The sequence below is a fragment of the Musca vetustissima genome, unplaced genomic scaffold, assembly GCF_032173495.1.
Source record: "Musca vetustissima isolate MV318-11 ecotype Yass unplaced genomic scaffold, APGP_CSIRO_Mvet_v1 utg19084, whole genome shotgun sequence".
Classification (NCBI taxonomy): domain Eukaryota; kingdom Metazoa; phylum Arthropoda; class Insecta; order Diptera; family Muscidae; genus Musca; species Musca vetustissima.
The window spans coordinates 51724-67716 of NW_026876869.1; the positions used below are offsets into that span (position 1 = coordinate 51724).

The window sequence follows — 15993 nt, forward strand, 5'->3', positions numbered from 1 at the left end:
GTAGAAATTTACGTTACAATTCAAATTCTTAAATTAACGAATTCATCTAAATTAACTTAAATCTAAAGTTATATTCGTAACAATATGTTTTTTTTATTGAACGCATTTCGTAACATATTGAACACAGCTATGCTTTCGAGCCGCACTTTCGCTCGAAATTGATCACACCATTTTGAACAACATGGGAATTTAAAAAAAGTATGGGAATTCAAAAACTCTCGGAACATGTCACATGGGCGACTATTTCCAACATTTCGGCCGGTACCACATGATCAAATGTTTCAAAGTTTTCAATTGAAGCGGGCTGTCTGTATAGACATGAGCCTTAACATAGCCCCACAAAATAGTCTAAATAGTCCTCTTTCATGAATGTTTTATATCGATTAAATGGCTGAGCCACACATTTCACAATCTACGTGTCAAAGTCAAAGTGAAGGCATACTTTTGTATATTTTTTTCGAAAGTTCTACTGATTTTTTGAAGCTGGATTTTTTTTTATTACTTTATAGAAATTATCCGTCTTTTAGGAGAATCCGTTCACTTAAATGCAACGTGAACTACTTCAGTACTTCTTGGAAACCCATGCGCATCAAATGATGTTGAGGATTATGGGATTTAGGCGTAGTTCAGAAATATTTTGTCATCTCTAGTGTTACATGTTTATAATCGCCTCATAAATAAATAAATTCAATACGCAGTATTTTTATGTATTGTGTATATATTTTGTTTATTAGTAAAAATTATAACATCATGTTAAAAAATTAAAAAAAAATATTGTTTTGAAAATATAAAAATATTGCACAATAAGTAATATTTTAAAATTAAATTATTTTAATTGTTTACATTGGTTTGCAGATATTGCACATGAATTGTTTATAATAAAATCCTGGAGAGGGGGAACAAATACTGGAATCTATAGACAAAATAAAATACGCGTATGGGTTTATGTATAAATATATTTAGCTGTTAATGAATGTTCTGATTACGTTTCGCAAAGCAGTTGCATATTTCGTGCAGTGGCATTAAAAAAGTTTCCTTGCTCTTTCCAACTACCTTGAGAAACATAAGCTCCTTGTTGGACTTACGGCTACTAAAATTAAACGTTTTTTGAAATATTCATATTTATATATAAAACTAGTACAATTAAATAATATTGTTTTATTACATTTAATGGAGAAAAACTAAATGCGATAGCTTGACGGCCAAGTTGTCTGTCATCAGTGGCCTTTTTTATGGCAAATATCCCAAAGTATCTTCGAGGGAGGCACTCACCGCCCGCATCGATTGATAATTGTTCTGGAAATTCTCTCTTAGAATTATGTCGCGGGTCTTGCTCTTTCCGCTATGCACCGATGCCGCCCGAGCTATATTCTTCTCGATGTAGCTCAATTGCTTGAGGAGATCATCAGCACTGCACGACTTCTGCGAAGAACTCGAGGACAGGGACTGCAGTGGCACAGAATTCATTTCATTTCGTCTGCCAATGCTGAACGATTCCCGTTTTCGATACGATTGTGACTGCTTGCGCGATGCCACTGAATAAGAACGACAGCTACCACCTCTATTGTTCGCATTGGAGCAGAGACTTTTAATGTCGGTCGTCTGACTCAGTTTGACATCGGCAAATATGGCAGCAGCTTCGACGCTCTTTTTAACGCTGAGTGCCTCATGTGATTGTACGGGTTTGGTGTTTCCGTTGCTGTTAATGTTGAAGAGTTCATAGTCGACTCCGAATTTGTCGTTTGGCTTACGTGTAGTGGAACGTGATCGCCGTGATTTGTGAGATTTGCTTTTGTGATTGGCCTCCATGGCTCTGGAGCCTGGAGGGTTGTTTTGTTCAATACGCTTGCAATAGCATTTACTGGCGCTAATACAGCTATCCGTATCGCACCAAGTGGTATCGGAATGGGTGTGAGCTGAATCATCTTCGGCAGTAGTGACCTGATTATCCTCCTCCACCAGGGAACAGTAGCATTTGTCGTCGGATTTGCAAGAGATAAGCGATTGCCGATTTATGTTGGTATTCTGAACAACACGTTTCGATGATCTACGCTCGTTGCGGCGCCTTAATTCGTTTTCGTTCATTTCCTCGGTGCGTAAACTGCAATAACAACGATCCGCCGATGTACATGTACACGATTCGGAGTCATAACTGCACTCGGAGCAGGAAACGTACCTAAAGGTTTTAAAAAACAAATGAAAAGGTATTAGATCTTAGGTGGTTAACAAAAATATTCTCAAGGCGTTGGCGTATGCTATCGGAAAAAAGAAAGGTTGTTGTTTTATGAAACCGAACCTGCATGGTACATACCCGCTGCTACTATTCCGATTTAGACCTGGAAATGCATTCTCGTGACGCACCAATGACACATCGGAGCCACTTGTTGTTGCACGATTCCGTTGATTGTGGGGATGGGACTGATGGCTTCGTCCATGATTGGGGTGGGTGGATATTACCGTGGGAGGGCCAATGACAATGGGTGGATCAGACTGGCGATGATTTGCCAACTCTTTATTACGTGGAGGTTTCGGTGGCTTTCCACGACAGGAGCGAAACTGTCCTAACTGAAAAACCTTCTTCAAACTTTTTGTGCCAAAAATAGGGGTTTTCGGTTTCTTCTAAATGAAATTAAAAATGAATATGCTTTTAGTTTTTAATTATCGAATATTGGTTTAACAATCTTACTTGGGGTACATTTGTGTACAGCTTCCGCTTTAGTTTCTTCTTCTTCTGGCGACGCATTATATTCTTCGACCTTTGAAAGAGTTCGTCTTTTGTTAGGGTCACCGCCAGCTTAAGCAAGAACTCCTTATAGATTGGTTTCAAGTCATTGAATGACATACCGTCGGCATCGATGATGGCATTCAAAATGTCATCCAGCGAGTGGAGGTTCTCGTGCAAACGGAATTCATTGAAGAGTTCGCTGAAACCAAGTGGTGAACTAGAAACATTGAAATGGAAGTAAGGGGCGACTTTTTTTCGTAATTGAACAGCAATACTACAAACAAACAATTATATACATTGCAGTGTTATATGTGATTTCGGGGCATTAAAGTGGCACAAACTGAAGGTGAAAAAGTTCAACCATGCATAAAACATGTGTGGGTCAACATCGGATGAAGTTAGGCAATATGAAGCTTTTGGCTCCGTGGACCAAAACAGACTATGGGGGTGTTTACCGAAAACAAATAACAACCATGGAAATTTCAAAAACAAATAACGTTACGGTGCAGATCCTAAACAACTAAGTACCGGATGGTGAGGTTGATCTGCCTACGAGTCACGTCCCGTGGTCATCATGCGATCGCAAACATCTCCTGCAGATGTTGGTGTCATGGTATCTGTAGTCGAAGGTATTGTTACGAATCTGAGTTCAAGAACCACAGGGGACGAGCAAACTCAACCCAAACATATGAGGCAGTTATGGATTCAAAATCAACCCAAGAATATAACAGCAAGTGAATGCTCAGAAGCACAAACCTGGCAATCCAAACACTTCCTTGGAAGTGGTGAAAAGGATTAGGAACGCCAAATCCGCAAAACAGAAAAATATTCCCGTCCACTGGTAGTAAGGGAAGACAACCTACCGATTGTGGCGATGCCGATTCTAATATCGAGAAGACGATCACTGTATCCGAATCTTCCCCACAAAACAGAAATGGCTAACCGGATTCACGTAAGGGGAAGACAGCGGCAACAGATGTTAAGGAGCCGCCATCTTATGCTAAGGCTATAATTCATTGGTCTACAGAACAGGACACTCCTAGTGAAAAAATTGGAAGTCTTCCACAGGGAGGAGAATGAAGATGGAACTCTACTTGTGGTGAGCCTAGACAGTTCTTCAATGGCAAGTCTGATCAAGACTAAGGGCAAGGCGCACTACGTGTACAACGCAGTCTACTTCAAAATTTTTGAAGGCAAGGATTGGAGAAAAGGAGGCCAAGAAGAGATTCGAGGTAGAAAATCTAAGCAACAAAGGGGAGAGAGCCGATGAGAAGATTACCGACTACCAAGAGAATGTCTCCGGATTAAACCGGATTAAACCCGACCAACAACTTGTATAATATGCCACAAAAATTTAAGTTTTCTCTTCTCCCCAGAGTAGTCAACATCGTACACGACCATACCGAAGTAAGGAAATGGAAACATTTACCTAGCATCAGTCTATCTTCCGTTTGACTCGCCGATATGACGCTAACTCACACCACATTGCGGGGGGTAGCACTAATACTAACAAAAGAGAGCAGGCCCTCTTATATGTTATCAATACTAACCATCTAATAATACTTAAGATAGGCAATAGATCAACCTTTGATAATAGAATTAGAGAAGAGGTATTAGACATAGCTTTATGTCCAGAAAACTTAATAGACGATGTTCAAGAGTGGAGAGTCTCACAAGAGTACTCTTTCTCTGACCATAAATATATTAGGTTTCAAATTTCACTGCCATTGTCAAAACCAATATTCTTCCGAAACGAGTCCAAGACTTACTTAGGTTAGGGCAGCCCAACTATAATAGCCTAAACACGGAAGACAGGAACGTCACGATTTAACGGTCAAAAATTTGTTTTCTAATATATGTACAGGTGTGTATGCACAATTGTGTCTCTCTCCAACATTCCCTCTTCAATAATGTACATTCTATCTTGCTTCCGTTATTTACTGAATGTTACTAATCTAATTCCATAAATCCATTATAGTACGTTTACATTGTACCGGATTTCGTTAACCCAGTGGGTTTCAATTGTCAATTCCATTGTATACATGTCGAATAAATCCTCATAGAGTAAGTTAACCCGGTAAAAAGTTCTAATGTAAATGCCGTTTTATTATCATTAAAGTTTTTGGTACTTACCCACCGCCTCCTCCTCCTCCACCATCATTTCCAATTTTATCAGAATTACGACGTGCTGCTCTCGATTTGTACCGCGTAAGACCTCCCGTATTAAGGAAGCTACCGGATCTGGGAATAGCAACACGTGTCAAAATATCTCCACTAGTATCACTGGTGCGCAAACCACCACCAGACGAAGCCATAGCAGCTGCCACCACAGCTGGAGGTGCACCATTACTCAAGAATTGTGATGCTTTGTAAACCGCATCACCGCTTATCTTTCGCGTGTGACCCATATTCATGTGTTTCCCATTATTGTCCATATTCTCGTGATACGATGACGAGGGAGAATTTCGATTATGCAGTCTCCTTGACATTTCTCCCGGTATAGTTGTGGGAATTGGTGGCGCTCTTTTCGATTTGTGAGATTTACGTTTTCTCTCTTCGGTCGAGGTCTCTGCTGCTTCATTGATAATATTGCTGCTGGAGCTTAGCGAACTATTCGCAAGACGTTTTTTACGACTTGAGCGTGAGGCAACTGAAGGTACATTTCCCAAACTGCCGTTAGTGCTGCGGAATGAACTTTTTCGTCCAGCCGAAACCAGTTGAGATCGGCTGTGATAATTAGAACCGGTAACGGCAGAGCTACTGGCAATACTAATACAACTCACACCGTTTTGATTACGCGGGGTACGCCGTTTGGTGCTGCGATGTGAATTGGAGCTGACATGAGCCATGAGGCTTTGATATAAAGTCGCGGCAATGACAATGGCATCTTCGGTACTTTTACAAATGAATGCATGGCATTCCAAAACTTTGGGTTGTTCGGCAGATCGCATAACGACCGCAAAGATGGGTGCATGCTGATTGTTGGCCAAACGTTTTTGTTCCGACACTCTGAAATTACAAACGTTTACTTATCCGTAGCTTAGAGCATATCTCCCTCCTACTTACGTTAATGGCTGAAATAGAAGACTTTTATCGATATTTTCGGGTGATGTAATAAGGGGCAGGAAAGCAGCACCACCATCTTCTTTGGACACTGTAAACTTTACCGCAGACCATACGGCAATATTGTGAAAAGGTGTAATATCACCTTCAATTGTCGACTTGGAATTGTTTTCATTTTTAGTGGAAATTTTCACACGGAGTCCCGTGGCGCAGATATCAAGAAAGCCGGTGTTTCGTTTCTGAAAAAAATAAACGTCATATAAAGGTCATCTTCTTCTTTTGAAATCAGATTCAGGTGCGAACTTACCTCATCGTTAATTTCTTTTAAATACAATTCCCTCAGAGGCTCTTGCAGACCCTGCAAACTTGTCACTTTATCCTTAAGTGGCAATGACCCCAGACAGGTAACAGCAAAACTACTGGTGGCATCTTTGGCCACATCTGTGAACAATTGTTCAATTTGAGCCTGGACACTGTTGCTGATGCGCTGCACATCTTTTTTGGCATTGTCTGCCAATATTTTGGCCGTTTCATTGGACTCTTGCAAATAGCTTGTTATGGATCGTGAACTATCGTTGGCAGTGCTGGCCAACTCACTGCGTCCATACATAATTATGGATCGGGTTCTGTGCGAGCCATGTGGATCATCGAGGCGATGACTGCGGGTAGATCGACTGGAAAAAAGTAAATAAAAATACTCGTTAGATAAAGTAAACCAAGATAATATTTGCTCAATGAAAAATGCTTATGTAGAAACATAGGCAAATACTTCACCAAATGGAAATATTCTTTATTGTAGCATTCTGATGTTTGATATTCGTTTATTGGAATTTATTAGGTGGACATTTGTAACTCAATGACATATATCAGAGGAGGAAAATATGACATTTGTTTACAAGTGCCTTGTTAACTATCCATGGTGTAAGTCCACCAGCGAAATTCTCAATGAAGAGGTTTCTTTGGTTACCTAAATGCGTTACATGTCGCATTTGGGTATAAAAAGCTTTTTGTAAAGAGGTTATTAAAAACAGCCTCTGTGGGAGCACCCCCATCAATAAACTGTGGGAACCTATGAGGACCCGAGAATCTTTAGTCTTCTCAGGCTTACCACTTGGTGAACATTTGTATATTTTCTCTACTTCACGCCAATTTTAAATACAAATTGGAAGTCCGACTAACGTATCTCAAATTTATGAAAAGAGAGTCTCTAATATAACAAGCTGGATTAAATACTATTTAATGTGATGTGTTGTAACGCCACGAAATACCGGTCCTAAACCCACCTCGACTAGCTGAGTCGATATAGACATGTGTGTCCGTCCGTCCGACTGTCCATTATAACTTTAAGCACGATACAGGCTACAGTTATAGCCAATCTTCACGAAATTTTGCATGGAGGATGGGTATTGGCCAATGACGACTCCTATTGTTTTTGGTAAGGATCGGTCGATATTTAGGAGATGAAATGTACCAAATACTAAATTTTTGTTAGTTTTTCTGGGCGCTCCAGAGGTCGCAATTATGGCCCGAACATGGAGGAGGGGATCTGCCCAAAGAATGCCTGTTTTTATAAATATCGGTATATCCGAAAGAAGTGGTTGACCTTTAAATTGATAATGTGGGAGTTACACTTAAATTTCAGATGCGTACCTACTCAGATATTATTTAGTAACCCATTAACACATAGAGGGAGAAAATATAACGCTGATCGCTTTGAAATTTTCCATGAAGTTCCAGTTATGGTCAAGGACAACGCCTATAATTTTCGGTGATGATTAGGTTATAATTTTGGGATGAAATAGATCTAAAATTTATGTTTTTGTTTTTCTTCGAGTCGATCTATAGTCCACAATTATAAGCCGAACATCACAAGGAGGGAGGGTACAAATATCACGAAATATTGTCCAGGCTCGGAATAAACATCCGCAGAAAGTTAGAGTTCCGTAGTTGTTGTGTAGGGTATCGTATGGTTGGCCCCGTCGGACTATACTGCTCCAATCACTGGTTTTAGAATAACACTTTTGCACAATATTATTTAAAATATTTGGAAATTCGTACTAGAACGGAACGATAAATATTAAATGTGGCACCATTAGCATTTGGCGAACTGGTAGAGCTAGAACTCTGAAGTTTGGATTGAGGGACATTGTTGGTGTGTAGGATAAATGTACCACAAGTTTTTTTTTTCAAAATTCGATCTATAAGTATACGAAAAGTAGAGCTAAAACTTGAAATTTGGGATGCGAATCAATTTTGAGAAGTAGGATCGATATCGTCGGAGTGTATATTGGGATATGTAGGTAGTTTTTGGTAATTACTCTTATGAGTACGAAAAATACTAAATGATACTATTTTGGTACAATTTTGGACCGAAAAAAAACAAATTTTGTGTTTACTTATGGCACACCAACCAAAATCGAGCAGATAATGAAGCACCCTGCTCTGTTTATATTATATTTTTACTATTTAGAATGGTGTGTTTTGTACAGTATCAGGTTCACTTGTGATTCTAATACTATTTCTTCCAAAAAAAGTTTTAAGATTTTCTACGAATGTTGTGATATTGATGTTTAATTTGAAGTGAACATATTTTAATTTTATTTTCCTTTAAATAAAATCCCTAATATTTATGTCACTTTCTAAGGTGTAAAATTGTTTTTACGTCTTTTGCAATTCGGACCTATGGGTGAGGGTATATCATAAACCTTCGAGCGTACATAAAATAGTAGACTTCTTTATTTTGAAAACCTTACGCCCAACTTTCATTGCCAGCCAATATTTTATGATTTTATTTTCGTTTTTTTTGGAAATGAAAAGAATAACATTAATAATTAAGCGTTTTTTGATGAATGTTTATATTTTTATTACAATACACACTATACTAAATATTGTGGCAGTTAAACAATAGCAAAGCAACAACTAACAGACATACATACATTTATCTTGAAAATCATGAAGAAGAAGAAGAAAAACACTTAAACGAATAAACAGTTAGCTCTATCTATCACGTCTAAACTACTTTTGCTTAACAAATATCTGGAGATTATGGACGGTTCTAAGCGACCCTAATTTTTTAAGCAAAACAATCAAAAGCTCAAAACAATGGCACCAACAACAGATAGATCACCACGAAAGGTGAACACAAATGCGAAACACATGCCAATACATCGAAAGCGTTCAGATTGCTTTGCTCTTCACGGCAACATAGATAAACCGAAAATAAATATATGAAGAGATTATTAAATCGTTGAAGATGCTGTTGAGTACAATGGTCGAATCGTCACATTGATTCGGTTTTTGTGTGTCACATAGCGGTATTGATCGTTATCTGGATTGTGCTATAGCAAATCGGCCAACACTCACTGCAAGCAATGGGATGGGGTTGGTTGATTGGTCTGTCTGTCTGTCGGTTGATATTGTTTACCGCCATGTATCATGGTGATATTTCTTTTCTTGTTGTTTTGAAAAGAAAATCTATTTCAGACCATTTGATTATTCCGGTTTTGAATTTGGTTTGGATACTATTGTTGAAACTAATGCGTAGCTGAGAAGAAGAAATTTATCAATATATAAATGCCACACATATGGTATTAGAATTAGAATTTAAATTTGTCATGTCGCCTGAATACACTCCAAATTTTTGCCACGATTATAACGACTGTTATTTTCATATTCCAAAAAAAAAACTAATAATTTAATGTATTTTTGTAGAGAATATAAATGGTTCGTAAATAAAGATTTTTTGCATATTAATTCAAATGAATTTATTTACTACTGAATATTTCACTTTATATCAAAAATTAATAGCCCAAAAATGTATTATAGTAGTGTGGTGCCAGTACCTAGTTATGTTACGTTCCGCATCAAACAAAATCTACCTCGGGAATATCCTTCAACTAGAAAACAGCTTGTTAAGTAAATTTGTCAAAAAATTATTTTTGATAATACACTCGAAATCGCTTATACTGACCGGTATGTTGTTATAAGCGGTGTCTTTGTCTTTGTATTGTCTTTGTAATTAACGAGCAGAGTTAAAAAAATGACTGTGTTTACATTTTTGGGATAAAATATTATGAGACTCTCTATATATTGCCCTTGAAGAATTATATTACAATTTGTTGTGAAAAACATTAATTAAATGGAAAATAACTTCGCCATTTGGACGCGTTTAATTTGCATATTAAGTAATATGTTTTTATTTCAAGATAATTGTTTTTTTTAATGATTTTGAAGAAAAATTCACTGGCATTATCTGGATTAAGTCAATTAAAATTACCTAATGCAAATCCGGACAATATTACCCAAATACGCATTGCGTATCGAAATACGGAAGACCGAAGATATAAAAATATCAAAAAAAAAAAAAAAAAAAAAAAATCGAGAATTTTTTTTTCTTATATGCGGGGTTTTCTTATATGAATGTATTTTATGTAATAAACTGTTTTCTTATATTTTCTTAACCACACTGTAGTACAGGGTATTATGTCTTTGGGCATATGTTTGTAACAGGCAAAAGGAAACGAAATAAACCCATGGTTCCTTTTGAGAATATGCATAGAATCACTTTCTGAGTCGATTTATGCATGTCCGTCCGTCTGTAGATGTTAAATTGTAAACAAAGTACAGGTCGCATTTATAATCCGATTTGGATAAAATTTTGATTGGCCCAAGGACGAACCCTATTGAAAGTGGGGAAAATCGGTTTAGATTTAGATATAGCTCCCATATATATTTTCGTCCGATTTTACGTATATGGTGCACCAATATCTCTATATATCATTCGATTTGCACGAAATTTGGCACAGCGTACTAAATTAAGTCTAGAATAATGTGTGCTAAGTTTCGTGAAAATCGGTTCAGATTTATATATAGCTCCATATATATTTTCGTCCGATTTTATGTAAATGGTGCACCAATGTCCCTATACAGTATTTTTCGGTTAATTGCACATCAAAATTTGCACAAATTTTTGTTCAATTAACCGAGGAACCAATTATCCGAACACGCTTAATTGAATAGTTTGTTCAATTACAGTAATCATGTATAATTGGAACTACTAATAATTTAAAAAAAAAATTCAATGTCAAATACAAATTACGCTTTCTCGCAGTTTTTCCTTAGCAATAAACATATGTTTTGAATTAGTAGAGGTCCCACCTAATCCTTTTCACAAATTATGTCAAATATGTTTGTAAAAAAATGACAGATTATTTCTCAATTATTATTATGCAATTAACCGGTGAAAAGTAAAAGGAAATTTATTTTTGATGGCATGCATTTTGAACCAATTAAGCGGGAAAATCAATTAACCGTAGGGTCAATTAACCGAAAAATACTGTATATCATTTGATGTGGACGAAATGTGGCATAGCGTACTGAATTGAGTCTAGAATGATGTGTGGTAAGTTTCGTGAAAATCGGTCCAGATTTAGATATATATTTGCATCAGATTTAAAATAAATGGTACACCAAAGTCCCTATATATTTTCGATTTGCACGAAATTTGGCACAGCGTACTGAATTAGGTCTAAAATAATGAGTGCTAAGTTTTGTGGAAATCGGTTCAGATTTAGATATACCTCCCATATATATTTTCATCCGATTTTATGTAAATGCTACACCAAAGTCTTTACATATCTTTCGATTTGCACGAAATTTCTTCCGATTTTATGTAAATGGTGCACCAAAGTCCATATATATCTGTCGATTTGCACGAAATTGGGCATAGTGTAGAATGATGTGCGAAAAGGTTCGTGAAAATCGTTCCAGATTTAGATATAGCTCTCATATATATATTTCAATGAAATGAAATTTAGCATAGCTTCCAGAAAGGCATAAAGATATTATATTCAAGTTCGTTCAATTTCATGCCTTTGTTCTTTCGAAAAGGCGGAGTCTGTTACATATGTAGAATATACCCAAAGTGGTGCAGTGTATTATATAGTCGGCCCAGTCCGACTTTACTAGTTTCATAATGAATTTTACAACATTTGTAAGAAGAAATTTATGATTTGTGGATCAACAATTATCTAAATCAAATTCCCAATTCGATTTTCAAAAGAAACCCTGGCATTCTATTAATTTTTCGCGTTTCTAGTAAAATGTTTAAAATAGGTCAAATGAACAGAAATTCTAACATTATAGTCCACAACGTAGAGTTGTATTTTTTCTTTGTTGACAAAAGATAACCTACCTTGAATAATTGTACCATAATAAAAATAAAAAATTGATAGATTTTCATTCATGTTTTTCAATTCTCGATTTTAATTTTTCAAGATTTTCAATGGGCTGGTAAATCAATACCAATGCTTGATAAGGTTTGTAACTTTGCACATATATAATTGAAGATTTAAAAGAGAAGAAAAATACAAAATACAAAAAAAATTTATTATTGTTTTGTTGTTGTTTTTTGTAATTAAAGAAAAGTCCTTATTTTTTATGGCGGCCATGATAACTCCTCACTGGAACATCGGAATCCGAAAATTCCAACGGTGTTAGAAAGAGTACATGTCTGGCTCTCGTATGAACTATTGACTTCGCTCTAAAACTAACAAAATGGTTGACCTTTGAAAAAATATTTTTGGAAAATCGCCGATTTTTTTACCAAAAACCAAGTTAAAAAATAAGGAAGATCTTCACCGATTGGCTTTATCCTAGTTCATACGAGAGCTATACACTCTCAGAGAAACGTTGCAAAATTTGGAACCGATTGGATTATTAGTTTTTGAGTTATCGTGCCCGCCATTCACAAAAAAATGTTTAGAGAAAAACGCGTTTAAAGTTTGAGAAGCCCTTCAGCCGTCACTTGATGCTGACACAATAAATCGGATATATCTTGAAGAGTTCTTGAGATTTTTATTTGAAATTTTGTAGAGACATTATTTAATCAGTGTAGATTCGAATTATATCAACAAAAATTTTGACCCCGAGAATGGGGGGGGGTCCCCTTAAATGACAAATTTCCATGTGGCTGTTGTATCGTTTGTTGTACAACAACACTTGCTGCTACCTTAAATTGTTATATCATGATCAATAACGTGGCACAATTGTCTACAATAAAAAATAACCCTCCACCTTGAGGCTTGTAATGTCAGAATAAATAAGTACAAATGCAAGAAGTCGTTGTGTTATTTTTACATATTTTAAACACATTAGTAAAAATGTGAAATTGAATATCGGGATTTCTTCCCAATATCAAATTGGAAATATAATTATGATACTGATTCATCTCGCCAATTTCTTCCTTACGAACGTTGCAAAATTCATATTTATTTTCACAAATATTATTTTCAATATTTGTAATTGTAATTTAATATTCAAAATAAATTTGAAAACGTGATTGGAAATCTATAAAATTGGTAAATGTAATTCACATCTTTCACGTTTGAAATATATATGAAGGCTGTGTCGATGCACCATTTACCTAAAATCCAACGAAAATATATATGGGAGCTATAACTAAATCTGAACAGATTTCAACAAAGCTTGACAGAGTGTAATTTATATTAAATTCCGTACATTGTACAAAATTGTGTGTCAATCGTACAAATTTTGGGAAACTTAGCACATATCATTATAGACTTAGTTCAGTATGCAGTGCCAAATTTCGTGGAAATCCGATGATATATAGGGACTTTGGTGCACCATTTACATTAAATCGGACGAAAATTTATATGGAAGCAACATCTAAATCTGAACCGATTTAGATTTAGCTCATCCAAATCGGATGATAAATGCGACCTGTATTTTGCGATTGCGCTGTGCAATCGAACAAACGTTAGTTATTATTATATATTAGTTATGTATAAATATAAAAGGGCTTGAACGAACAATAGTTTACTCATTGGGCAAAATTAATTGCTCTGAGGGTAGACAAATAGTAAAACAATGACTTACCTTGTATCGTCAAACATTAAATCGATTTTCAATTTGTAGACTGAATTTCTGCTAACACTGGACGAAGATTCCTGATTATCGCTTTCCAGTAGGCGCAAAGCTGATGAATTACTGCCGTTAGCTTTGCGAGATCGCACAGAGTTCATCTTTTGAATTGCAACAATTTGATTGTCAGATTTACTTGTAACCATTCTTAAGATCGGAACTACAGATCGATCGCCGCTTGAAAATAAATGAATTACTAAATATGCGGAAATTTTCAGATCCACAGCAATAGTAAAATGGGTGTTTACTTTCTTAGTGTAGTTGTTGTTTTTTTTTTGCACTTTAAGTTGTTTTTTTTCGTCTGGTTAGTTTTGCTTCATCCATCCACTCAGTCAATGCATCACATTTTAATTAGCTGCACTTCAGTTCAGTGTTGTTAAATACTTTAATTAATTAACAAGAAATGCATTTTCCTGGCTGCTTGCTGGTCGGAGCTGTTTTGCATGCGATAATTGTTGTTGTTGTTTCTGGGTTTCTTTTTTACTTTTTATTTTTCTGAACTGGAAAAAAACGACAGTTGCACTATAGCCGGTATCCACTGTAAAATAACAAGTGTTGCAAGCAACTAAACATTAGACTAGATTGATGAATGTTTGGCATTTACATCGAGTTGGAGTAAACTAGGTTTCAACACACACCAACTAGCCAGCCAGTCAGTCAGCTAGTCAGCCAGTACATAAATAAGTAGCTAGTAAACGCTAATAAATTTGATATTTTGAAAATTTATTGTTAATGTTTTTGATTTCGTTTTTATCGAGATGCAAGGTGCATGTGTGTTTGTTTCTGAATCTTTTGAATTTTTGTTTTGTTTTTTTTTTTTTAATATTTCTATGTATTTTGTTTGTGGGCTCGGGCTCCACTCACACTCGTGGCCAGAGGTTTGCTTGGTTGTTTGGTTTTATGTGCAGGTGGTTATTAATTTTCGTTCATAATTTGCACTACAATGGAATGGAATCACTGGAATCGGTTCACTTTCACTCCAGTCATTTGGAGTGGACCGAACGAACGGCGGACCGACAATTGCAGCAGTTTGGCTTGACTGCAGAGTGAGTTGCTTAGCTGTCGGTTTGGTTTGGTGGGTTTTGCGATAATTAGACAACAAAATTGAAAAATGCATAACACCGTCGAGAACAGGTCCAATCGCGCGAACGAAGATTAATGGAGTACATATTTGTTTTATCTCATGTAATTGTTTTGTTGTGGGATATTTTCCACTAAGTCTCGCAAATTCCGCACTTTTTTAATTTCCTCTAAAATTAGTTTTTTGTCGTGTTTTTGTTTTTTGTCTACAACGATTTGTTATGGATACGATTTGTTTGTTTGTAAATTTCCAACTTTTTCACTTTTTTTCAAAAAATATAATTTTTGAATTAAACCCACACTAGCTTGTGTTAAATATAATTGGTTTTATACTTGAGAAGATGCATTTCGAAAATAAAGCACGCACACACACAAACGAACATATTATACACGTTAATGTTAACCATTAGAGATTTCCTCCAGCGCGTAACAAATGAATGAAAACTCAAAGGTAAAACACATTTGGAAAGACGGCTAAGAAAAAAACTAGCAAGCCACTTTGATGTTGTGTTTTGTTTTGCTCTCTGAAAGCCGTCGTTTAGATACACGCGTTGTTGTCTTGACGAATGCGCACGCACAAATGTCGATGAGCTGTTCAGCGTAAAGCTGAATGAACCCGCGTCTAAACTACTACTCAGCTGGCATTATAGATGAATGGTCTAATGGACAGACCGACGGACAGACAGAGATACGTACATACGAGCGTAGACAATAGTAACTAGTTAAGTCAAACTCTGCCAAATACCAAACAGTGTGGCACAAAGAAGCTCCAGATGATAGCATGCATAGCATCTAGCATGCTTACTCAAAAAAACCCAAAAAACACCAAACGTATCTTAGCAAACGTTGAATGGACATGACAACGAACTGATAACAGCTGTACTAAGTGAAGAATATCTTAAGAAGATTTGAGTTCGTTTTCTTTTTCGTTTTGTTATTTTCTTTCGATATGAATACAAATGTTTGAAATATTTGTGGCAGATGAGAGTGAGGTTTGAATATATTATGCGGAAGTGGGTGTTTAATGCGATGAAATGCATCGACATCTAATCGTTTGTCAGGTGACAAACTAATATTTATATCAATAAAACCAGTGAGCGAAGCAGTATAGCTAGACGGAGACAACCATATGATACCCTACACAACTACCACGGAACTCTAACTCTCCACGGATCTATTTTCCG

General features: G+C 36.3%; 1 protein-coding gene across 2 annotated transcripts; it reads right to left on the reverse strand.

The window, feature by feature from the left end:
* Nucleotides 1–1230: 1230 nt before the first annotated feature.
* LOC133321404 (uncharacterized) lies at nucleotides 1231–13875 on the reverse strand. Of its 2 annotated transcripts, none has more exons than XM_061530490.1 (7): nucleotides 13685–13875; nucleotides 6096–6462; nucleotides 5792–6027; nucleotides 4859–5734; nucleotides 2687–2942; nucleotides 2312–2619; nucleotides 1231–2176 (listed from the first exon to the last, which is right to left on the reverse strand). In XM_061530490.1, exons 1-7 carry the CDS (start codon nucleotides 13873–13875, stop codon nucleotides 1231–1233), a joined length of 3180 nt encoding a protein of 1059 aa, XP_061386474.1. The 2 variants fall into 2 exon arrangements, with proteins under 2 accessions (XP_061386474.1, XP_061386475.1); XM_061530491.1 differs by having other exon boundaries at nucleotides 2297–2619.
* Nucleotides 13876–15993: the final 2118 nt, after the last annotated feature.